Below are 25,429 nucleotides of genomic sequence, written 5' to 3' on the forward strand. Positions count from 1 at the left end.
GTCACAGCCCTATATTTCAGTTCATAAAATTATTTTTGACATTTTAAACCTGTACATTCACCCAACTACTTAACTGAAATCACAGCTATTTAAACTATTTAAAAGGTTGGGGTGCCTGAGTGGCTCAGTCGGTTGAGTATCTGACTCTTGATTTCAGCTCAGGTCATGGTCACAGGGTCATTGGACAGAGTCCCACATCAGCATGCTCAGCATGGAGTCTGCTTAAGATCTTTTCTCTGTCAGTAAAACACACACACGCGCGCGCACACACACCCCAAAAAATTTGCCTTGTTCAATAAATAAATAAATAAATAAAATTAAAAGGTTAAAGAATAGACCCATTACTTTGGTAGCGTTTTCCATAAAACCTTATTTTGCCTTAACTTTTCTCAAGGCATGCAGTTTTTCAATAGGTAATCACTCCTTTCTCATTTCATTCAGTTTTTAATGATTTATTAGTCTCCAAATGCACTTCTCAGGGTTTCTCATTATAATTCCTTCCTGTGAACCCCCTATTTGTCATAAAAGCTCCAGAAGAAAGAATGGGGAATAAGATGTTCCATATTACTAACTGAACTTTTATGAGAGTGAAGGGATAAATCTTTCACAAGTTAACTCTACAAACAACATCTTTAGAGAAAGGAATTAGGAACTTTCTTTATAAAGACAAAACATAAAAGGACTTCATACTGTAAAATTATCTCCTCTTTCAGGAGAGCATTTTAGCAAATACTTTTAAAAGAACAAACTTTAATAAGAAAGATACAATAAAATGATTTGTTTTTACAACCCAAACCCTGAGAAATAAAATGAGAAAATGAGTAGACTGAGGAAAAAATGACATGCATACATAAATCACCTTCAATTTTATTTTTCCTCTTGGAGGCTATATCAAGCTTTATAACTGGAGTATACCCTTTTCAGACATTAATATTATTCACCTGTGATGTTTATTTGGGGGTAGACTGTTCTTGTTGTGTTACCAAACTGAGAAGGTAACAAACAGGAAAAAAAAGATAAGGGGTGACTTGATTATCGTCTTAGAGATAAAACAACTGTCAATCTGTCATAATTTAATAATTTTTGTTGAAAGCACTTATTCCATAGCTTATTGTGTTAATTATACCACACACGGCTTTAATATTAAACTTTGCATCATTATCCAAAGACACCACAGTACATTTTCGTAAACTTGAGAATGTTTACCTAAAACATTGTACAATTCCAGGTTTTGATTTTAGTAAGGATTTTTTTTTTTAATCTAGAAATTTACTTTGAGAATCCTTATTCACCTGCACAGACTTTTTAAGTGTAATAGAAAGCTTTAAAACATTCAGTGAAAGAGAACTAAATGAAAGGAAATGGGCATAAAGTTAGTATTACATACAGAACTCTTCCAGGCAGAAGGGCAAAAGGGCAGTTAACACTCAGAAATAAAGTCACTAAATGAAGACTATGGAGTCACCACTACAGGGATTCTTAAAAAAAAAAAAAAAAGTCAAAACTTGCCCCATCTCTGTTTTCTCTCTCTTGAGTTTTGCTACCCTAACCTAATTTATGCAGTTTCAAGAGGCATCACCTTTCAAATCTTGCCCAATAAATTACATGACATTATTTTCTAAAAATTTAATTTTATACTAATTTGATAAATCCAATCTATCCCCGTATAGCTAAACTGAAGGAAGGAATTATCAATTACTAGAGCATTACTTGGGTATACTGGATGAAATGATCTTTGTTGTCTCTTCTACCCCTACAACCACAAAATAACACTTCTATGGAAATAAGCTGCATTTCTGGTTTTTAGGAAGAATGGACCTCTTTAGACACTTCCACAAGCCACAGAGACCCCACAAACCATGTGATAACTTCCATTACTCGCCAATTCAGGTTAGGAACTCAAGTGATATTGAAATACAACCCAAAGTAGTTGGTGCTACTTTTGTCACTAGCACTGCTGAATCATAACTAAGACACCAGAAAAAGCATCTCTGGTATCATGCAAAGTCATTTTTTTTAAATGTCTTTCTTCAATTTTCTTCCTAACTATAAGATTATAAACGCCTTTCAAAAATACCTCATAGAATTACAAAATGGTAAAACAGTGAAACTGGAAAAACTAGTACTTCAACCTTTAATTCTCAACCGCTTTAATCACTGGGCAAGTCTGTAAAACTAACTGTTCCTCCCACCATCTCTTATAAACCACATCCCCACAACAGTCTGCTAAGAATCAAGTTATCTGAGGATGCAACTTTTAAGTAACAGCAGCTGTTCAGTACTGAAATTCAGGGGTTATCCCCAAAATGAAATTCCCCAAAATACTCAGATTCAAAAAACAACAGAATCATTAGTTTCAATAAAAAATAACTAAGTTTCTTTTAATAGAAAAGAATGATTTTTATTTGCTACAGCAAACAGGGTGGTGAAGTTTATGCAAATACCTTTGAAGGTATCATGGACACCATAAAAAGTCAGATACAGAGAAATTTAAACGTATGCCTCAAAGAACCATTTTTATATTTAACTTAGTTTGGCATTTCCTCCACCTTGAGGAGCTTGAATAAATGGGGCAACCATGCTCTAAAGTATACAGATTCTGTATAAACCCTGATTCATCTGTTCTCTCAAAGATTCCTTAAAACGTTGATGAAGAAAAATTCTTCATCTCAATTCTTTATCATATTGGTTAATTAGAAAAAAGACTGAAGGTTTAAAGTTACTGTATTCTCTATTTACACTTTTTTTTTTTTTTTAAGGAGCTCCAGATATTCTAAAGCCTGCTTACCATTTGTATAAAGTACCCAAATAAGCAAAACTAAACAATATATTGTTGAGGGAATTTGGGGGGTGATAGAACTGTTCTAAAACTGGATGATGGTGACAGGCACATAATTGTATACATTTACTAAAACTCAATGAACTATATATTTTAAATGGGAGAACTTTATAGAATGCAAATTATACCTCAATAAGACTCTTTTAAAAAGAAAGTATCAAGATAATGATATGACAAATCACAAAGGAGGAAAAAAAATATTCTAATTTTTTTTTTTTAATGTTTAGTTATTTTCGAGAGAGAGACAGAGCACGAGTGAGGAAGAGGCAGAGAGGGAGACACAGAATCCAAAGTAAGTTCCAGGTTGTCAGCACAGAGCCTGATGCAGGACCCCAACCCATGAACTGTGAGATCATGACCCAAGCCAAAGTCAGATGCTTAACCGAGCCACCCAGGTGCCCCTACAAACAACCCTTAAAACTCAATAATATGAAAATAAAAACAACCCAATTAAAAGATGGGTCAAAGACCATAACAGACACCTCACCAAAGAAGATATACAGATAGCAAATGAGCATATGAAAAGATGCTCCATGTCATCAGGGAAATGCAACTACAAGATACCACCATATACTGCTCAGAATCGCCAAAGTCCAGAACACCAACAGTATCAACTGCTGACAAGGACATGAAGCAACAGGAACTCTCATTCATTGCTGGTAAGAATGCAAAATGATCCAGCCACTTTGGAAGAAAGATTGACAATTTCTTACAAAACTCAACATACTCTTACCATACAATCTAGCAATCATGCCCTTTGGTATTTACCCAAAAGAGCTGAAAACTTATATCCACACAAAACCTGCACATAAATGTTTACAGCAGCTTTAATTATAATTGCCAAACTTTGGAAGCAACCAAGACATCCTTCAAGTAGGTGAATAGATAAACTGTGGTATATCCAGACAATGGAATATTATTCAACATTAAAAAGATATGAGCAATAAAGCCATAAATAGATGTGGAAGAAACTTAAATGCATATTACTAAGTAAAAGAAGCCAATCTGAAAAGGCTATATACAATATGATTTCAACTACATGATATCAAAAGGGAAAACTATGGAGGCAGTAAAAAGATGAGTGGTTGCCAGAGGTTAGGGGAGAGGGATAACTGAACAAGTAAAGCACAGAGAATTTATAGGACAGCAAAATTATTCTGTAGAATACAATGTCATTATTATACATTTATCAAAACCCACAGAATGCAGAACACCAAGAGTAAACCCTAATGTAAACTACACACTTTGGGTGATAATGATGTACCGGTGTGGTTTCACTGACTGGAACAAATATATCGCTCTGGTTCAGGATAGTCATAGTGAGGGAGACTATGTATATGCAGGATCACTGTTATGGGAACTCTGTACTTTTTATTCAATTTTACTGTGAACCTAAAACTGTTCTAAAAAAATCAAGCCTATTTAAAATAAAAACAAAAATAAGATAATAAAACAAGCTCAGCCAGGATGCAGGGCAAGTTCAATATACAAAAATCAACTATACATAGACGCAGTGAGCAATCCAAAAATAATTAATAATTCCACTTACAATATTGTTAAAAACAATAAGATACTTAAGAATAAATTTAACAAGATGTGCAAAACATACTCTGAAAACTACAAAATTGTTGAAAGAAATTAAAGATCTAAATAAATGGGAAGACATCCCATGTTCATGGATTGGAAGATTTAATATTGTTAAGATGGCAATTCTCCCCAAACTGATTTACAGATTCAATGCAATTCCCTATCAAAATCCCATCTGGCTTTTTAATAGAGATATTGATAAGCTAATCCTAAAGTTCATATGAAAATTCAAGGGACCAGGAATAACCAAAACACTCTTAAAAAAGAACAAAGTTGGAAGACTCACATTTCCGTATTTTGCAACTTATTACAATATTATAGTAATCAACATTGTGGTACTGGCATACGGAGAGATTTATAGGTCAATGGAATAATACTGAGAATCCAGAAATGAACTCTTACACTGATGATCAAATGATTTTCAACATTCCCATTCAATTGGGAAATAATAATAATCTTTCCAGCAAATAGTGATGGGACAACTGGATAGCCACATGCAAAAAAATGAAGCTGTACTCCTACCTCACATTATACAAAAATTAACTCAAAAGGGATCACAAACCTAAATATAAGAGCTAAAACTACAAAATTCTTAGAAGAAAATACAGGTGTAGATCTTCATGATTCTGAGTTAGGTAAAACGTTCTCAGATATGATACCTTCCACTTTCAGGGGAAAGTACAAGCAACAGAAAATAGATAAACTGGACTTCATCAAAATTAAAAATCTTTATGTTTATTTTTTAATGTTTACTTTGAGAGGGAGCGCACACACAAGCAGGGGAGGGGCAGAGAGAGAGGGAGAGAGAGAACCCAAGCAGGCTCCATGCTTCATGTGGAGCCCAATGTGGGGCTCGATCTCACAATTGTGAGATCATATGACCTGAACCGAAATCAAAACAGTCAGACCTCTAACTGACTGAGCCACCCAGGCACCCCCATAATTTTTATGCTTTAAAGGACACCATCAAGAAACTGAAAAGACAAACCACAGAATGGAGGAAGATATCTGTAAATCATATATCTAATAAGGGACTGGCATCTAGAATACAAAAAGAACTTGGGCTCCTGGGTGGCTCAGTTAGTTAAGCATCCGACTTCAGCTCAGGTCATGATCTCATGGTTCATGGGTTCGAGCCCCACATCTGGGCTGTGTGCTGACAGCTCAGAGCCTGGAGCCTACTTTGGATTCTGTGTCTCCCTCTCTCTTTACCCCTCCCCCGCTCACACTCTGTCTCCCCAAAATAAATAAATGTTGAAAAAAAATTTTAGAATACAAAAGAAGAACTTAACAACAAGAAGACAACCCAACTTAAAAATGTGCAAAGGACTTGAATAGATATTTCTCCAAAGATGACATACAATTAGCCAACAAGCACATGAAAAGATGCTCAACATCATATTACTGGGATGTACAAATCAAAACCACAATGAGGTACCACTTCACACTAAGATGCCTATAATCAAGAAGACAGGAGGTGCCTAGATAACTCAGTTGGTTAGGTGTCCAACTCTTGACTTCGGCTAAAGTCACAATCCCAGGGTTGTGGGATCGAGCCCCGCAATGGGCTCGGCACTGAGCGTGAAGCCTGCTTAAGGTTCTCTCTCCCTCTGCCCCTCTGCCCCTCTCCCCACTTGCGTGCTCTTGCTCTCTCTCTAAAAAAATAATTTAAAAAATTTAAAAATTAAAAAAAAAAAGAAGACATAATAAGCATTGACAGGGATGTGACAGGGATGTGGAGAAACTGGAACCCTCTTCCATTGCTGGTGGGAATGTAAAATTGTTCAGCCACTGTGGAACATAGTTCAATGGTTTCTCAAAAAGTTAAACATAGTTACCAGATGCTAGGTGACCCAGCAATTCCACTCCCGGGTATATTCCCCCAAGAGAAATGAAAACGTAAGTTCACATAAAACTTGTACATGAGTGTTCATAAAGAGTGAACCGTGAACAGTGTTCATAAGCAATAGCCAAAAAAGCAGAGACAATTCTAATATCTAACTGGATAAGAAAAATGTGGTATATCCATACAATGAAATATTATCAGGCATAAAAAAGGATGAACCTTGAAAACATGCTAGATGAAAGAAATCCATCGCAAAAGACCACATATATTGAATGATTCTATTTATATGAAATGTCCACGATAGGCAAATCTACAGAAACAGAAAAGATGAATGGTTGCCAGGGGCACAGGGAATAGAGAGTGAGTTGCTAATGGGTATGATGCTTCTTTTGATGGTAATGAAAATGTTCTAAAATTAAAATTAAAATGTACTCTATGAATATATTAAAACCATTAAATTAGACACTTTAAATGTGTGAATTATATGTAACCTATAGTTATCAAGAAAGCCATTTTTTTTAAAGCAGGTAATAATACATAAAATTTAGGATAGTTGTTTCTTCTTGGCAGGGCAGATAAGGCAGAGATGGAATGGGGAGGTGTTTAAGGGCAGCTTCAACAGTGTTGGTTTTATGTTCTATTCCTTAGGCTGCATTGTGGATACTTTATTATTTTTCATAACCTTCATCACATATCTTTTACGTATCTCTTAATTAGCTCTGAAGCCTTAGGCAAGTCACTTAGATCTCTCTGAGCTGTAGCTTCCTCCTCTAAAAAAGAGGGACACTATGGTGTACCTTGTTAGGGTTATTCTTTATAAGGAACTCAGGTTTTCTTTCAAGTAGAAGTTATTATAAAATCCAAAGTAAAAATCGGCTACACTCTTACCTCACTAAAATAATCATTGTGCTAGATATCCTTCCAGACTTTCCTGGAACATATGAGTAATTCTTTGTTTTAAGGTGACAATCTTTGACACTGATTTTCACTTAATAAATTGTGAGTATCTTTCAAAGATAACTAGTCTACTATTCACAGACATTTAGGTCGCTTTCCTTATAAATATATCTTTGCATCTCTAAGCTCAATGATTTCTCACACAAAGGGTGTGTGCATTCAATTTTGAGAAACTCCTCTCCCAGGAAGTCTCTAGCCATCTACACTATCATCAAAAGTTTTGCCCCCACATCAGGGCTCAGTCGAGCTCTGCTCTGAGCATAGGGTCTACTTAGGAGTCTCTCCCTCCATCCCTCTCCTGCTTGCTCATGCACACACGTCTTCTCTCTCTCAAAAAATAAAAATTTAAAAAAAAAAGTTTCAGAGTGTTTACTTCACTACATCTGCAATAACTGGAGGAGTTATCACTTACTTTAAAATGTCAATCTAACAAGTTAAGAGTGATATCCTATTTCTGCATTTCTTTATTAATGAAAGTGAGAGTCTTTTAAAAATATTTTTAAACAAATTTTATTTCTTCTGCAAATAGCCCATTCTCTAGCTTTTGCCCATTTTCAGTTAGGGTATTCACCCTTACTTCTTGTTGATTTTAAAAGATCTTTTTTTTTTTTATGTTCATTTTGAGAGAGAGACAGAGACAGAGCATGAGTGGGGGAGGGGCAGAGAGAGAGGGAGAGAGAGTCTGAAGCAGGCTCCAGGCTCTGAGCTGTCAGCAGAGTCTGACACGGGGCTAGAACCCATGAAACCGTAAGATCATGACCTGAGCCGAAGTTGGACACTTAACCGACTGGGCCACCCAGGTGCCCCAAGATTTTAAGAGCTGTTTAAGTATTAAAGATACTAACTTTTAGGGGCACCTGGGTGGCTCAGTCGATTGAGCGTCCGACTTCGGCTCAGGTCATGATCTCACGGTTCATGGGTTCGAGCCCTGCGTTGGGCTCTGTGCTGACAGCTCAGAGCCTGGACCCTGCTTCAGATTCTGTTTCTCCTTCTCTCTGTCCCTCCCCTGCTTGTGCTCTGTCTCTCTCTCTCTCAAAATAAATAAACATTAAAAAAAATTTTTTTTTAAAAGATACTAACTTTTGTCTTTCATACATGTTGCCAATATTTCTCCATTTCTCCCCTGGCTTATGTATTTTTTTCTTTTAGGCTTTTTTATGTTGTATTTTACCAAACACACATCTTAAATATCTACACAAACAAATCTGATATTTTTCTTGCTTTGACATCAAAGTAATAAGTCTTTCCCTCCAAGATGATAAAAATAGTTATCCATATTTTCTTTTTTTTTTTTTTTTTTTGGCTTTCTTTTTTTTTTACATTTAAACCTTTAATCCCTTTTTGTACATGATGAATACAGACCCAACTTCATCCCTCCCCACCACTAGTTAAACATCCCAACAAAGATTTAATAAACCAGTGGTGTGCTAGAACTGGTTCATACTGGCTCCTGAGAGATTATTACATTTTCTGGCATTTTGCAAGCTGACTGTGAAACACAGGCATTATTAAAAGTTAAATTATACAAACTTAGAATGAAATAAATCATTACTAAAAGAAAGGTAACAAATACTCAGAAATCATTGCTTCCTAATTATTTTAAATGACTTATGCTTGTAAGATTAACATCTACTTTATCTGTAGGGTAAAAATACTTTATAATGGTGTGCTACTATATTTCTTTTTCCAATTCAAGCGTTGATGACTTCACATTGGTTGCTTGAAACTGGCCATTATAGGAGTATTTACACCACAGGAACTGGGCAGCCCCTACAAACCAGGGCCATTTTATTTTCCAGAGACCCTGTGAAACATATACCAGCACACCACTGAAATAAGCCATTCTTTCTCACTAATTTTATTTTTTTAAGTTTATTTTGAGAGAGAGAGAGAGAGAGAGAGAGAGAGAGAGAACACGCACCCACGCACGTGGAAGAAGGGCACAGAGGGAGAGAGAATCTCAAGCAGGCTTCACGGCACAGCCCAGAGCCCAACTGGGGTCTTATCGCACAACCATGAGAGCAGGACCTGTGCTGAAATCTAGAGTGGGCCACTTAACCAACTTAACCATGCAGGCACCCCTCTCACTAATTTTAAAAAGGATGGCTCGTACATACTAATCTGTCACTTATTCATAAGTTTATAGAACAGAATGTAGAGCTTAGAATTGCCTGTATTTTTTTTTCTGCATGCATTTTTTTTTCCCCAGCATCGCAGAGGGCTTTGGTATTTTGATATAAGAGATGAGACTTTAGACATAGTTTCTATTTTTCTAACATGAGGTCACAGTTCTGTACTGAGAATGTATTTTACCTAAACAATTCAAAAGCATTCTTAACTTAAAAGTAGATTATAGAAAGCAGCAGCAAAACAAGGACTATTTGAGGGATAGTTGGTTACCGTATATTATTTTTAGATTAGGGCTCTTTACTCTTAAAAAAAGAAATCCAAACACCACAAAAAACAAAATCACCATCAAGGGGTAGTCTGAATGCCACTCTAAGTGTTCCCTCATCAAAATTCCTGTGTTGCATGAGGAAGTAGGGCTCTACATAATGGCAAAAGGGTCAGTGATACTCTTCTTTGTGACAGTCACCATCCCATCAAATTTAGCATTAGCAACTTTCAATGTAACAAAGAACAGTAAGTACCCACCCATGACCATATTCCGCGCTGCAGATACAAATGAGACATGGCCCCAGCCTTAGAAACTCATTATTTTCAGTGTATCAGTGGGTAGAAAATGTGTCAGAGTGCTTATAAGCATTTGCTTTTATTAGCATCGAGAGGGGAAGAGAGACAGAAACAGATGATTTTGATTTGTCTTCTAAGAAACAAGCATCTACTTTAAGAGGAAAAAAAAAAATCAAGGGCTAAAAACTAGTTATTTAAAGTTTTTCCACCTACAGAGAGAAGCTGATACATGCTGATAACCAGATCTTCAGCATCTACACCAGTTAAACATCACAGTGTCCCTATTTTAAATGTCTTTACTGCTGAGGTACTTTAAGAAGTCAATGACTTATTTGCAGACACTGACATCAACTGTATCAAGTAAACCAATATCTGCTGCCTATATATTTCCTTACCTGTCACAAGCCATTTAGATTTAAACTCCAGCTACTTCATTCTAGGTGTTTACGTTATGAAACTATGTAATACTGGGTAGACTCAATAAAATAACCCCTTTTTGCACATAACCCGAAAGACTTGACTTTTAAAGACTTGTCACTTGGTTTCTAGTAAGCATAATATCTTATATTGTAGCCAAGGGAGCAAACATAGCAGCTGCCCTATTCATAGACACAGTTGTGCCTTGATATACACAGAGCAAGGATTTTAACCATTTCCAATCACTAATATCTTAGACTTTAAAATCTATTTCTTAGGGATTTGTGCTATATATAGAAATAATCATTACCCTTTGGGAAACAATGGCTCATTTACTGAAAATGAGTTTAACAAAGGAATTATTTGGTACTGAAAAATACAGAGCAGTGAATTGGGTGACACAAATCACAGCATCATCAGCTCATGTGACTATCAGGGTAATTTACTTAGGAAAAAAAAAACTACAGCAACTTAAATTTTAGCTTCAACAATGTAATATCCTCAATCACGTCCTCTGTCACAAATTTGTGAAACCAGAAATTAGGTTATTGTGAAAATGTCCCTTTACTCCCAAATTGAGATAAACATCACAAAAAAAGAAAAACTTTGCAGAATGGAATATTTCTATCCTGCCTGAAGCCTAGTTTTGACTGGTATATGTTTCAGCTACACATCTGATTCACACTGAATTTTCTTTTAAGTATTAGGAGAATAAATAGCATTCCAAAAGTCACAAGCTTGAAAACCTCCAGTTCCTTCTCTAGTTGGGAGAGCTTACAAAACTTAATACATGGAGCAGCAAGCAACTTGATGCAGTGACCATAAATTTCTTAACACTGTAAGTCTAAATTTAATCAAAACCCAATCTCAGCAAATTCTGTAGAAATAGCCTCCAACTGGATAAAGCAAAAGTCACAAAATGTTAATCTAGAAGAATGGTTTATGGGTATATATCATTATACGATTCTTTCCAATTCCCCGAGGTTTAAAATTTTTCAAAAAATAAGAGGGGGACATGATAGTCTCAAGGCAAATATACAACATAATTACATCTATCATGAAAAGATCGAGTTGTTTTCCACCAAAAGGCTTGTGGCTCATGACATTAAACTTTCACCAGAAACCTTAGAGTCACTGGCACACAAAAAGCAACTAATGGAGTACTCTATTTTTTTTCAGAAGCACTGTTCTTGGTTTCATTCACAGAGTTTTTGTTTTTTATTTGTTTTGTTTTGCTTTTATAAGAACACTTCCTCCAGTTTCACTGGGCATTAAGGTGAACAGGTATTACTGGTAAAGCAGCAAAAGAGCAAAGGTTCTGGCTCAGCCTCTAACTAGCTGTGTGACCTTGAACAAATCTCTTAGCTTCCCTGGGTCTCAATTTTCCCATTTATAAAATGAGGCAGTTACTCTAGATGCATTCTAAAGTATCCTCCAACTGTCTAGTTCCTTTCAAGATAGAGCTCTAGGATTGTGAGAATGAAAAAATTAGTCCTACCCCGCCTCCCCCCCCCCCCCATAAGGCCAAAATCTTTGTAATGTTACTGAAACAAACAGGATACAAAATTGTAAATACCCAATGCAATCATGATTCCAACTCATAATATTACAAACACAAGCATTCCAGGTAAATAATTGGGGGAAAAAATACACCAAATGCTGTCAGTGGCTATCTGAGTTGTAGGTTATTTTTCAAGTTTCCTATAATAAACATATTACTTTGATAATGGGGTGGGAAGAGGAAGTTAAAGAGAAAGGGGGGAAAAAGAGAAAGGAAAAACCTTCCTTTTATGGGCTAAAGAAAATTTTACATTTGGAAGGCATTCTACAACTTGAATGAATTTTTCAAAAACTGTTGGAGCTAATCAGAAAAAAAAAAATTTCTGCAGTAGTCACACACCTAAGACCTATCAACAGCCCGACAAAAGCTGTTAGTTATTTGCCCTAAATTAATAAGCTTTCAGAAGGGGCTCTATTTTTTCACTCAAACTGGTAATAATAATAATAATGATAGTCAATATTTACATAGGGCCAAGCACAGTTCTATGACTACATATACCTTGATTCACTTAATCTATAGAACAACCCCTATGAAATACATATACTATTACTATCCCCATTTTACACACTATGACCAAGAGGCACTCAGAGGTTAAATAATTAGCCCACAGCTAGGAAGAGGGCAGAGTCAAGATTTAAATCCAGACTGTAATCATAGCACTGGCTCTTAACTACCAACCCATACAGTCCCTTTGTACTTAAATCCTGTCCTCCTCTGGTCATTCTTTAACTGCTTTTGTTCTCAAAGTTCTTCTGGACTACTTTTCTTTAAACCGAAAAGGAAGAATATGGAAGCACTGGGATAAAAAGACTGGCCAAACTTTTAATTTGCTAGCTTAAAATTATGATTCATTTCAAAAGCATTACTTCAAAGCTACAAGGAGTATAATTTAATCTCCATACATATCACTAGGTAAATAATACTGTCACATCTGAGGAATTAAAAAGCATTAATTGCTAAGATTAATATTGGAATTTGTTATTTGGAAATACCCTTTTAATACCAGGAAGGTGCTTTATTGATTGACATTACTTGTCCTCAGGAATCTTCTGGGAAAAGAGCCCCTAAAACTAACTGTTGTCCCTTTCTAAAATTTCTAACATATTGAAATGTTATTTTAAAACACTTGTAATTAGTTATTTTGATTTTTAAGAGAATACACATCAATATTTTGAACACTGGCTTTGATACACACCCAGTTAACTTCACAATAACCCAATTACTGTAACATGCAGAACCTGGGAAAAGGAAAACAGAAGAGGCCAACCAATTAAACATGGTTGAAGGTTCTCATCTAATTCTCTCAGGCGAATCAAACCCAAACCAAGTATACATGTGTCCCTTTTTCTGCACAGTATCCACATTACTTGCCAATTTTTATGGCTTCTGGATTACTCTGAATAAAGCTCAATTTTCCCCACATCTGTATTATTAAATTTTTAGCCCTGTCAAGGTAAATACAGAAATCAATAGTTTCCTATTTTAAACAACTAAAATGAGAGGGAAGTGGAGAAGAAAGGGGGGAAAAAAAAACTTTGCACCAGGCTGCCTGTTAACTTAGATGTGCAATGAGATAATCACCCGATAATTGCACCCTTTGGGTACTTCTGTACTGGTAAGATAATAAAGTGAAATAAAGTCACCTGGTTTACTTCAATTTACTTACACAATTTGCAAATCTACAGCTCTCTGCCATGGTGCATTAAGAAAATTAGCATGTAAGAAAAATCACCTGCTTATGTAAATTGGAGGATGGTTTTTATCCATGCAGACAGAAAAAAAAATAGCTGCAATCTGGGTCAAATGACTAATTTTATCTATTTGTTCAAATGTCTCTCTTCACCTTTTCTCTGTAGCTCAGAGCAGGAATTTTAGGTCAAGGAAAGGATAAACAAAAAGTTTCTGTGTTGTCCATTCCCCTGTTAGGTGTCTGCTGCCTGACACTACTGAGCCTTATACTATTTAAATTGAAAACAAGACTTGAGAACTTTATCTAGATAACAAAACCACAACACTGAGAGAGGAAAGAAATCAATGGGGGATATCTGATCTAACCGGGAAGGAAAGCAAACATGGCAAGGATCAGGTACCAATTTTACCTTTCTGCTACCTTAAGCAAACAAGGGTTCAGAAAAGAAAAGGAAAATACTCCAAATAATTCAGGGCAGTTAGGACAACTTCTCTATGGAGAACATTATTCCACTTTGTTCTATGAACGCACCTGGTCCAGATCTTCTGAGTCTGATATAAGTTAGATGAATGCATTCTTGGTAATTAATGACTGCCTTCCCAGCATCCATTGCTGGAATTCATCACTCCCATTTATAACTGACTCCATCTCCAGGTCCAGAGTGGACCTGATTGCTCCAAAAGTAATCCTATCTCTACAGACGACGATTGGTTCAGAAATCGGTATACAACAATAAAAGCCAAAGAGACTCTAAAACCGTGCTGGTCAATAAGGTAGCCAGGACACTTTGGTGTGTGTGGGGCGGGGGGGAGGTGGAGAAGAATGTAAAATACCTAATTAATAATTTTTATAGTAATAACATGTTGAAATTACAATACTTTGGATACATGGAATAAAAATATATTACTAAAACTAATTTCACCTGTTTCTTTTCACATTTTTTAATACGGTCACTAGAACATTAAAATCACATATGTGGCTTGCATTATATATCTACTGGATAGTGCTGCTGGTTTGTTGAGGGCTCTGAAAATGCTCCCTTCCTATTGTGGCAGAGCTTTAGGAAGGCACGCTCCTGCTCTATCTCTGGGCATTGTAAATTGCCCTAGACGGCTAGGGCCTTAAAGCTGTGACACAGCTCATTTTGTGGAAGGTTAATCTGCAAACTAGTAAATTCCCTAGCCAAATTCAGAATTTAAAAAGAGATTCCTAAAAACAAAACATTGTAAACCAACTTGCTAATGTAAGCACTGACCCCCAAATCATTTTACCTGATTACTCACACACACACAAAAAGACAAAATATTTAATATTAGATGTTATTTAAAATTTTAAAAATCACTCCAAATATTTAGGAAAGCAAGAAAATCTAAAACACTAAAAGGTAAAGTATTACCAGAAAAACAATATCAAATTTACATTCAGGAAGGAATTGATTGCCCATTTGCAAATAGGTAGGCTCTTCATAACTAAATATGTACAATCCTTACCAATGTCAATGAAAGAAAATAAATCTCTTGAACAGCTGCACATTTAAAATCTGAAATTTTAAATTTGAAAACTCCATGAAAGTTACCACATGGGAATAGGGTTACATTTATCTCATTCTTCCTTTAAACAATTTTAGAAGCCAGCCAACATCTGTACTCCTGAAAAAAGTTGTCATATGGTCACTAGCAGGTTGGACTTTCCCAAAAACAAAGCCATGATGCTTTATAAACATTGACACAATTGTATTAGAGAAACTTAGGAAACACAGGATTTTATAAATGAGGAACCAAAGAGCCAGAAAATTTAAATAACTTTATCAAGGTCATAGGGTTGTTGGCAGCAAGGCAGGACCAGAATCTTGTCTCCTAACAAGTTTAGTTGAGTACTCTGTTACCCTCTCATTAAAAAAATTCTTCCCGAAGAAATGGCACCTTGGACATGATAAACATCAAGTTCTATGGTTTATTAAACTAGAAATAAAAACTTGGGATTTGGGAGAATTTTATTAATGATAAAACAAAGTGCTGCTAACATTTAAGACATTCTTTAGAATCAAATATATACATTTCATGTATACATGAGAGAGAAAAAAAAAAGCACACACACATTCTCAAATGTGTGTTCTACCTGCTAAATTCAATAGCCTTTTCTCCACCCTCATTTTCTTTGACTTTTTTATCTGCACCAAAGATCACTCCCATCTTCCTAACAATCTTCTGCCATGCACAAGCAGTCAATCACTATGAACACATTTTCCTATCTGACTGCCCTTTAGTTTTGCCTCCAATAATTTCTTCCACCTACAACTGAGAACATTCCCCAAGGCTCAGGCTTCAGCTATCTCCACTCTTTTATATACATAGATATAAATATCTGAACAAGTCTCTCTCTTAAAAACTTTCCACAGTTGCCATTCCCAGTGTTTCAACTTTATTTCATTACCCGCCCCAAAGGAGCCTTTTCAGACATTTTCCCCCCAGACTCCTCATGAAATTTTAATACTATAGACAAGCTATATATTTATATATGTGCTTTACTCATAAAAAGAGTAAGATTTTGCCCCTCTCCCAGTACCAGTGGGATCTCTTCAGCAGAACACTCCAATTTTAGGGTCTAGCTCTAGTTTGTCTCCCTCCACCCTATCACCTCCCACCTCCCCACTACACTTTATATTTCAGCAACTCCAGCCCTACGGTCTCCTGCATATGAGCCCAACTATCTAGAACGCCCTTCATCATTAGCTGACTCTTATTCTTAAAACTCAGTGGAGGTATTACCTTTTGTAAAAAGCATTCATGCCTTCCAGAGAAATCCCTCCTCTATGTTCCCATAATATGCAGGGAATATCTCTATTGCTGCATTGATGGCAATGAATTATAATCATCCATTTACAAGTCTCTCTCCCCCACTAGATCATAATCTTCTTTAAATCCCTAACATCCAGCACAGGGCCTGGGAAATAGTCAATAACCAATAAATATTACTGTGAGAACAAGTGATAATACATCTTTATGTTTTTATTTAATGATTTCAAATTTAGTTTCAACTCTCCATCAAGACTCCCTGAAAGCAGGGATATATTATTTTGCACACTGTTTACTTAACTGTAAGCTCCTTCAGGGCAGTATCATGACTTAAACATCTCTGTATCCCAGGACAAGCACAGGACAGATAACAGCAGAAGCTTGACCGTTTGCAAAATTGTTTGTAGAATTAAATATCCTCATTATTACCTACAATAGTTCTGGTCCACTGCAGCAGGTTGACAATAAAAAACACACTGACTAGTGAGTTCCAACAATGTCAAAACCTTCTGATAGTAGATATAATTCAATTAGTCAAACTAATTCAAAACACCGATATGAAACTAGGTTTAGATAAAGACTGCCAATCATAATCAATGACAGTCATCACTGTACACACTCCCTCTACTCACACCATTGTCATTAACTGTTAAAGTGCAACTCAGTATCATTTCCTTAGTTTCCTTTTCATAATGCCAGAGTGCTAAAATTTTTTCTAATGTCTTCTGGCTAGCTACCTTAGAACTACCAACTAAGTCTATGATGATGTGTCACATGCTTATTGACAGTATCACAACTGTTGCCTCAGGCACTCTCTGTATTACCCCTAAGCAACAATTGGATCAAACTGACAAACTGTGTTAGTTAGGAAATCGTTGTTGATCTGCATTAGATGACCCAATCAACAAATAATTCACTGGACTACTGTGGATGCACAAATCAAAAGTAAAACCCAGGGGCAACTGGGTGGCTCAGTAGGTTGGGCATCGGACTCTTGATTTTAGCTCAGGTCATAATCTCATGATTGGTGGGATGAAGCCCTGTGTCGGGCTCTGCCATGACACCGTGGAGCCCGACTTCAGATTCTCTTTTTCTCTCTCTCTCAAAATAAACAAATAAACTTTTTTTTTTAAGTAAAACCCCAAAACAACTTTATAATGAAAGAGCTTCTACCCAGTGACTTCTTTCCATTTGGTTGGATGACAAATGGAAAAGTTTCTTTGGCTTTGACAATTTCCATCAAAGAAATCAGATCGGCATAATAAAGAAACATACATTATGTAAACAATGGATTCTTGAACTGATAGGACATCAGCAAATCTAATAAAAACCGCCAAGAATAGTCACTCAATTCTACAATACAGAAATCAGGGAAAACTCTCACACTCCAAGTTGTGAAGAGTAACTTCATCTGCCCCCATTTCTTTTCCAGGACATGCACCAGTGGTACTGAGTGATGGCTAAAAAAGTTGCATGTGAGTTTGAGGGATATTGCCGTTTTAGCTAGTTTGAAAAGGCAATTCTTTCTGAAATGTTTTTTTCTTAATAAAATATCTTTATCTTCTTTCCTTCTAAGCTAATAATCAATGGTGTAACATAAAATTTCTGCCCAAGAATAAAACGAGTTTCTTTTGTTGTGTTGTGAATAAAACAAATGAGTTCTTTTGTTGTGTTGTGGTTTTGTTTTATTTTTGGTTTTTGAATATAATTTGGAAAAATCTTGTCAGGAGTCTAACCACAAAATGACTTCCAATGTTACAATGCCATGGAGTTTGTATCACCAAGAAACCAGTTCAGTATCATTAGACTGTATTACTTTTATTCTCTCTCTTTGCTTTCTCTACTTTATGACCATGGACCTGCAGTTTCTAAAAGTAAGTTCGTTTGTAGTTAAAGTTAACAATATAGATTTCCACATTTCTAGTTTCACACGGATGCTTTGTTATGTCTAGAAGAGCAACCGTTTCCTTTTTATGGTGCAGGCACTGCTTCTTCAAAGCTCTTTTCACAAAGCAGCGCCCCCCCACCCCCACCCCAAAGAATCCAGCTGTGGCAGTTAATCCTGGCTGTTAGAAAAACTTCTCAATACTACAAATTCTTAACCTGTAAAACACAGTTAATAACAGAATACACTTCAGTATGCTCTTTCTGATGCACATAACTCCAGGATTTTCCCCAAACATATCCCAAAGCATTCCCCATTTTTCTAAATTCAAGTTGGCTGTTTGAGGAGTAAAAAAGTACCACGGAAAACATCAGAAAAAAAATGGTACCTCTAATTTTCACAAGATGAGCAAGCTAGACAGTATCTGCCATGCATGAGGATTTACGCTGAATAATTTTTCATTAAATCGCACATATTTCCCCCACCTCACTAGGATCTTCTTTAGCAATTCACACTCTTTCATCCAAACACAAGTAAAATGAGCTTCCACTAAAGCTGAACTTTGACGATAAGGATGTCCTTCATTTGTTACATTCTGAGAAGAAAAAATTAATTTCCTTCCCACAATGTAAATCCAGAATACTTTCTAAAACAGTGCAGATGAACTGACTAGAACACCTACCAAGTCCACACAAACATGTATTTTATATATATTTTAATGTATTTGTTTTAAATTATTAATAGCACATATATAGCATATAGCACAACTAAGGGGACACTTTATGGTATCTGAAGTCATGCCTCCAAAAATAGTCTGCACGTTGTGATTTCACTTGATAAACCTGGCCATATACGAAGCCACTTCTGCATACATTAACACAACAGTTTTTTCTACCAACAATAACTACAATAAAAACAGCCTTCATTGAGTGCTTACTGTATGCCAGACAGTGTAATCATTGGTTTACAAAGATTACCACATTTTTACCGATCCTCCTTGGAGAGGTGCTATTATTATCCTCATTTTATAATGAGGAATAGAGAGGTTAAACAACTTAAGATGACACAGCTAGTAAGTAACTAAGTATCACTACAGTGATGCTTAAGTTTTGAAAGACTTACATAAAAGTAACCCGCTGAAAGAATTAGAATAAAATTCAAATTTCTCCAACTTTACTTGGAGTACAAAGGCAACAGACCAAATGAATCCCAAGATATTTGATCTTTCAATTAATCACATAAGTTAAAAACCAAAACACTACTAATATTCTACGTAGAAGCTTTTCCCAGACTCATTATCAAGGTGGCACTATGTGCCATTAATTCAATCAATATTTCTGGTTGTCAATGTCAAACTGCCTGGGTTTAGCAGTCTTCAAACTTCCCTCACGTGGTCAACTTCCTCCAACTCTCAAAAACACGCACTTCATAAGCCCCTGAAGCTTTATGCTGTAATACTTTGTCCCAAGGTTGTCACAATTTTAAGCACTGCATATTCACTTTCCTCTGGCAAATGTGAACTACCAACAAATAGATATTAACATTATCCTCACCAAATGACTGAGGTTTCTGTTTGTGGGTTATTTTGTGTTTCAGTTTTGCATTATGAAAATGTCCAAATGGACATTTGGAGCCTTGACATGTGATAAAGAAGGTCAAATTATATATGATGCTTTGATGACCCATGAACAACATTCTATCATTAGAATGAATGTATCTCAGGCTACCCCATGACCATATTACCACGTAAACTGGAACCCTTACTTTGAGATAAAACACAGCAGACAGTCGTTAATGAAACCTTAATTGAACTGTCAAAGCACCATCTTTACCGGCAAGCAAATAGGTAATTCACTACTTTTACACAACTGTCCAATACTGATAAGTTATTCCACTAGTTAAATTCAGCTCAGAGATAAATCAAGGCTGGTAGACTAAACTGTTCAGTTATAAATCTGACTGGTAAAATGCTACACCACTTCCACAAATATCTTGCTGTGTCTACATACAGGAGAAACAATATTGTTCAAAATTACATGCAATGTTTTCAGACATCAGTCAGTAATTTGGGGTGCACGTTCAGAAAAAGATATGAGAGCAGATACAGTGTCCTTTTGTGTATATGAGAGCAGATACAGTGTCCTTTTGTGTGGGATGCCGGAAGAAAAATACTTGCAAAATGCGTTAAATACATTAGAGAGGCACCTGGGTGGCTCACAGTTAAGCGTCCGACTTTGGCTCAGGTCATGATCTCGCGGTTCGTGAGTTTGAGCCCCAAGTCGGGCTCTGTGATGACACCTCAGAGCCTGGAACCTGCTTCAGACTCTGGGTCTCCTCTCTCTCTGCTCCTCCCTCTCAAAAATAAATAGACATTTAAAAAAAATTTTTTTAATATATTTGAATCTAAGTGAATCTTATGATGCCCAAGTAATTATATGATGTTTTAATCAAATGATGTATCGCTGGGAAAATATTTTTATGTCCCATTTTAATCATTTTAGAAAACAGTTTCAGGTTCATTAGATATTTTTTGAATTAAAAAAAAATTCTGGTCTAGTTAGTTAAAAAGTAAAAAAATCTTACTAATATCTTTAGCTTGGGTTTCAGAATACTAGTGTGACTCACTCTGGTTTGGTATTCAAATCTCCAGTTTTAACAACTTTACCCAGGTCATACACGTGGCAGTTACATTCCAAATATAATAAGCAATTCAGACAACAGGTCATCGATATGTAAATATGAAAACAGAAAAGCATTTGCATACTAAAACACACACCTGGAACTCTTCCTTTTTTTCATGCTGAATTGTACTTCACTTGTAACAACTGATTGGAAACACTCAATGCAGCTAACCACACAAACTTGGTTAAAGAAAGAAGGACCTGACTGGGGAATCAAGTAATCAAGCAGCGAACATGCCACGGCCCTGTGCAAAGTGCCGCGGAGGAAAAGAAGTACCCTGGTAGGCACAGTCCGTATCCTCGAGGGGCTTACGAATGTAGTGAGACAAGGCAAACACAAAACAACCGGTATACAATAGAAGATGGTGTACAGAATGAGGTACTCTTCAAGTACGGGGAGCCAACTCTGTCGGTGACAGAAGGCGTTCAATCAATGACAGAATCTAGAATGGACTCAAATCAAAAACATTAAGTTTTTCATACATATGTAACTCAGAATAGCCTCTACCAGAATGTTTGCTATGGAAGATGTTTCAGCATTCCCAGCTCCTCACCTTCCTCCCCTAAAAAAAAAAATCTTTTCCTTTAGCCATGACTTGAAGTGAAAACTCTACACGTCACATCACCATGTGAGAGAAATGTAGAACCGTCTTTAGAATATAGTCAAGAATGCTGCAATCCACTTCCCTTTCAGTATCTCTAGTTCTTAACACTGTATGTACAACGTTTAAATAAGAGAGAGCATCCAGGTCTACGAAAATCCAAACAAAGTCCAGGAAATCAATGACAAAATTTAAAGCAAGGAACCACCTTGTCCCGGTCCACACACCCTGCCCCCCCAGGTCCCACACCTCTGAAATCCTCAAGGGTTAGGCAAGGAATAGAAGTTCACGGTGCAATCCTTGGGGACAGGATACGAAAGAGAAGGCAGGAGCAGACCGGTCCCTGAGCGGAGCGACTGAAGAGACACCATTACTGGCTACACTCTTTCCCACCAGGAATCGCATACACCTTGGAGAAGGGAGCACTACAGCAGCAACCTCCTTGGAGAGCTAGCTGGGAAAACACTGGACCCTACTAGTTTAAAAAAACCAGATCACTTAGTAGCCTAGATTATAAAATGTGAACTATAAATAAAGATGACCAGATATAATGCAAACATGATTCTCACGTCAATTACAGCGTGAAAAACAATGACAAAAGGAGACATTTACCAGGCTAGCTCCAAAGAGTTCATTTTCCTGTAGCGATGGGGGCTTTTCTAGACATGAACAACTATCTATTTTTGAACGCACTGAAAACATCAATTCATCTGTCCACACCAGAATACTTAATCCTTGAGAAAAAAATTGTTTGTTCTAGTTTTGACAGCAACAGGGCCTACAACGATAAATTCATTTTATTACAAACTACTAATCTTCCTAAGAAGAGTAAATAGACAAAATGTTGCATCTAAGAAGCGCTTGGACTTTTTCAAACATCCTAGCACTAGCAAAAGTAGAGCAGTTTCCTATGTTTGAAAAGTATACTTCCTACTACGGCAACCAACCAAGGGATAACAGCAACTTAAGAGGCACTAAATGACACTAAATGACACTAAAACATTACACTGAATGTGGGCCACGGCATAGCTACAGTCTACTGACCTCATTTGTGGTACTCATGTGTGATGCTATATTTAATGCATTCTTATCAAAAAAGCTAAAGCTACATACTTCCCAACTGCAGCTTTAGGGTTTAAAATAAACCACTCAAGCAAGGGCTTAACTGGTTCAAGTATGAACTCTATCTTCCTTCTGGGGATCAAGATTACAAATCGAAGAATGAAAAGACAAAAAGGGACATCAAAGTAGTTATGCAAAGTCTAACCCAATGACGAGACTAAGATTAAGGAATCAAAGGTGGGGTCATTGGTGACATCCGCTGCAATCAGGCAACCGATTCAGACTAAATCAGACCTAAGAGATGACCAAGGTCTGTCGGGATACACGCTTCACACATTCATCTATTGATCCTACATCCGGTGGCTCGCTTAGGTTCTAAACAGAAAGTCTGGTAGACGGCAAACGTGTTACTCATCAGACGGCGTTCTACCAAAATGCGCCAGGGCTCAAAAGCACAAACTCGGCCAGCCAACACGTTGGGCCTCTTCACCGGTGGCGGTGGCTTCCTAGAGTTGAGTCGCTCCGCGGTTGGTCACCATGGTGGAAGCCATGGCGGATGGCTCGCCCAACCTCAACGTGAGAAGAAACCGCGAGAAGTCGTGTTTTTCTGTGGATACTCACCAGACAACACCAAAGGCTCCATATCCAATAGGTCTATCCGGCTCAATATCCAGCTGCTGTTGTGGATGATGCGAGTGTTGATGGTGGTGCGCCTTAACTGTGGCAGCTGCGGCAGCCTGTACCTGAGCTGGGGCTGCTGCAGCTGGTCCAGGAGCCTGACCCGGTGCCGGAGATGGGAAATATGGCTGTTGTTGCCCAGGGTTTAACATGGCTGCAGCTGCGGCCGCTGCTGCGGCCGCCGCAGCTGCCGAAGAGGTATGCTGCTGGACAGGGTGTACAGCAGCCGCCGACCCCGGATGAAGATGGTGTTGAGGGTGGTGGTGGTGGTGAAGGTGAGGAGGAGGGAGGTGTGGAAGGTGGTGGTGATGGTGGTGGTGGTGACCTGCTGCTGCTGCAGATGTGCCGCCATTGTAAGCCGCCATCATTTTTGCGTTGGCTCTTGCGCCACAAAGAGACATTCAAAAAAATGCCCTTTGATTGGAAAGCAAACTGGGTCAAGCTGTCATTTGGCCATTTAAAAATGAAGAACAACCACTCACTCCACCTCAAAAAACATGGAGCGGAAACTGGCTTTAGGTCTTCATCAGTCAATCCAAACAAGTTAGAGGATCTTGGTGTTTAGTTTCGGGGTGAGCGTGTGTGGAAGGGTGTGGATTGCCCAAAAAAGAAAAGAAAGGAAAGAAAGAAAAAGAAAAGAAAAAGGAAAAAGGGACCCCTTCCCCCCAGGTTTCCTGCCACAAGTGGGTACTAAAACTCCATCCTTAATTGGGGGGAGGTTCCAACTTTGAATGTGGGAATAAAGGCCAAACCTCCCGACCCCCTGAACTCCACGCACGAAAAGGATCAGGAAACACGCCACCCTTGGAATCTTGTAAGAGGGTTGACTCATCTACCCCTTCCATTCCCACATCCTTTTCTAAACACCTACCACCTCCTCAAAAATACAATTTTAAAAAATTCCAACCACCCCAAATTCAAAAGATGGGGGGAAATTTCCAGGGAAACCAGCTTTCCCCCCCCCTCGAACTCTCAGGCCTTCCTACATCTCCCCCCACTCCTAGTCAGGCTGACCTGATTGGAGGGGGGTACTAAACTTTCCAGAAGAGAAAAGAGCCAGGGAAGGAGGCAGGAGAGATAGGGTGAGCAGAGCAGGCGACAGGGCAGGACGGAGAGGAGAAAGAGAACCGGGGCAAAGTGAAGGTAAGGAGGTGCAGGGAGGAATGAAAGAGAGGTGGGCAGCACTCGGACGCCCAGACAGAGGGAACCGCCCCGGGATGAGGTTAGGGTCCCGGGGCCAAAGAATAGGAGCCCCGGGAGGCGGGCGGGGTGCAGTCGGAAGCGGGCTGACTCCTGCCCCCGCCGCCGGCTGCTTCTGCTGAGGAGGGTTGGGGGGGAGAGCGGGTGGGTCCCCCCGCGCGACGGCCCCCGCAGGGCTCAAGGCTGCTCCGTCTCCCCCCCTCCCCCCCACCCGGCTTCCCGTCCCCGCGGCCGCTTTCTCCTCAGTCGCTGCCGGCCGCTTTCTCCTCAGCCGCCGCCTCCTCCTCAGCCGCCGGTGCCGCCGCGGCCGGACTCACCTCCCCTAGCAAAGCCGGATAGAGCGGAGCCAGCGGCGGACACGCGCAACCAGCCACCGAGGCCCCGCCCCCGCCTCACACTGACCGGCTGCCCTAGCCAATCCACGCCCACCTGTCTGCGTCTGCCTCCAATCCTGGGCCCGGAGCTTCAGACAGGCGCACTGTTCGGCCAGTGGCAACAAGGTGTGGGTCTCCTGGGGAAATCCCGCCCCCGATCCGGGATGGGCAGATAGAAAGACCAATCAAAAGGCAGAGTCTGGCCTGACCGACAAGACTAAAAGCGAATTAAAAACCAAAGATCTCCGTGACATTTTCTTTCGCCTCTCTCCTCTTTTCTTTTTCTTCTTTTATTTTTTTGGCAGGAGCAGGAAGCTGCGTGCTAATCCCGCCCGCAAAAGCTGGAAGAGAGGGTGGAATAAAATAACCAATCATGAGCCGGGGACCAAGAACAGAACAACCAATCCTTGGCTTGAAGATGAAGTGGGAAGGGACCGGGGCCAGATAGACACTAGATTTGACAAATGGAAAAAACGATTGATCTCGGTCCCACCCTTCAGATCTCCTATAGGTCAGGATTGTGGAGAATTCACTGTCGTATCAGCGGCGACCTCTTTGGGG

At 38.4% G+C, this 25,429-nt stretch overlaps 1 protein-coding gene across 1 annotated transcript in view; it reads right to left on the reverse strand.

Annotated features, from left to right (window-relative positions):
- The window catches only part of NLK (nemo like kinase), a 162,646-nt gene extending 137,829 nt beyond the window's left edge, over window positions 1-24,817 (reverse strand). Inside the window, exon 1 of the mRNA XM_027034481.2 lies at window positions 23,238-24,817. Within this exon, the coding sequence (XP_026890282.1) occupies window positions 23,238-23,695 (458 nt within the window). The 5' untranslated portion in view covers window positions 23,696-24,817. The remainder of the gene's footprint in view (window positions 1-23,237) is intronic.
- Window positions 24,818-25,429: the final 612 nt, after the last annotated feature.

The sequence above is a fragment of the Acinonyx jubatus genome, chromosome E1 (genome assembly GCF_027475565.1).
Source record: "Acinonyx jubatus isolate Ajub_Pintada_27869175 chromosome E1, VMU_Ajub_asm_v1.0, whole genome shotgun sequence".
NCBI classification, from domain to species: Eukaryota; Metazoa; Chordata; class Mammalia; order Carnivora; family Felidae; genus Acinonyx; species Acinonyx jubatus.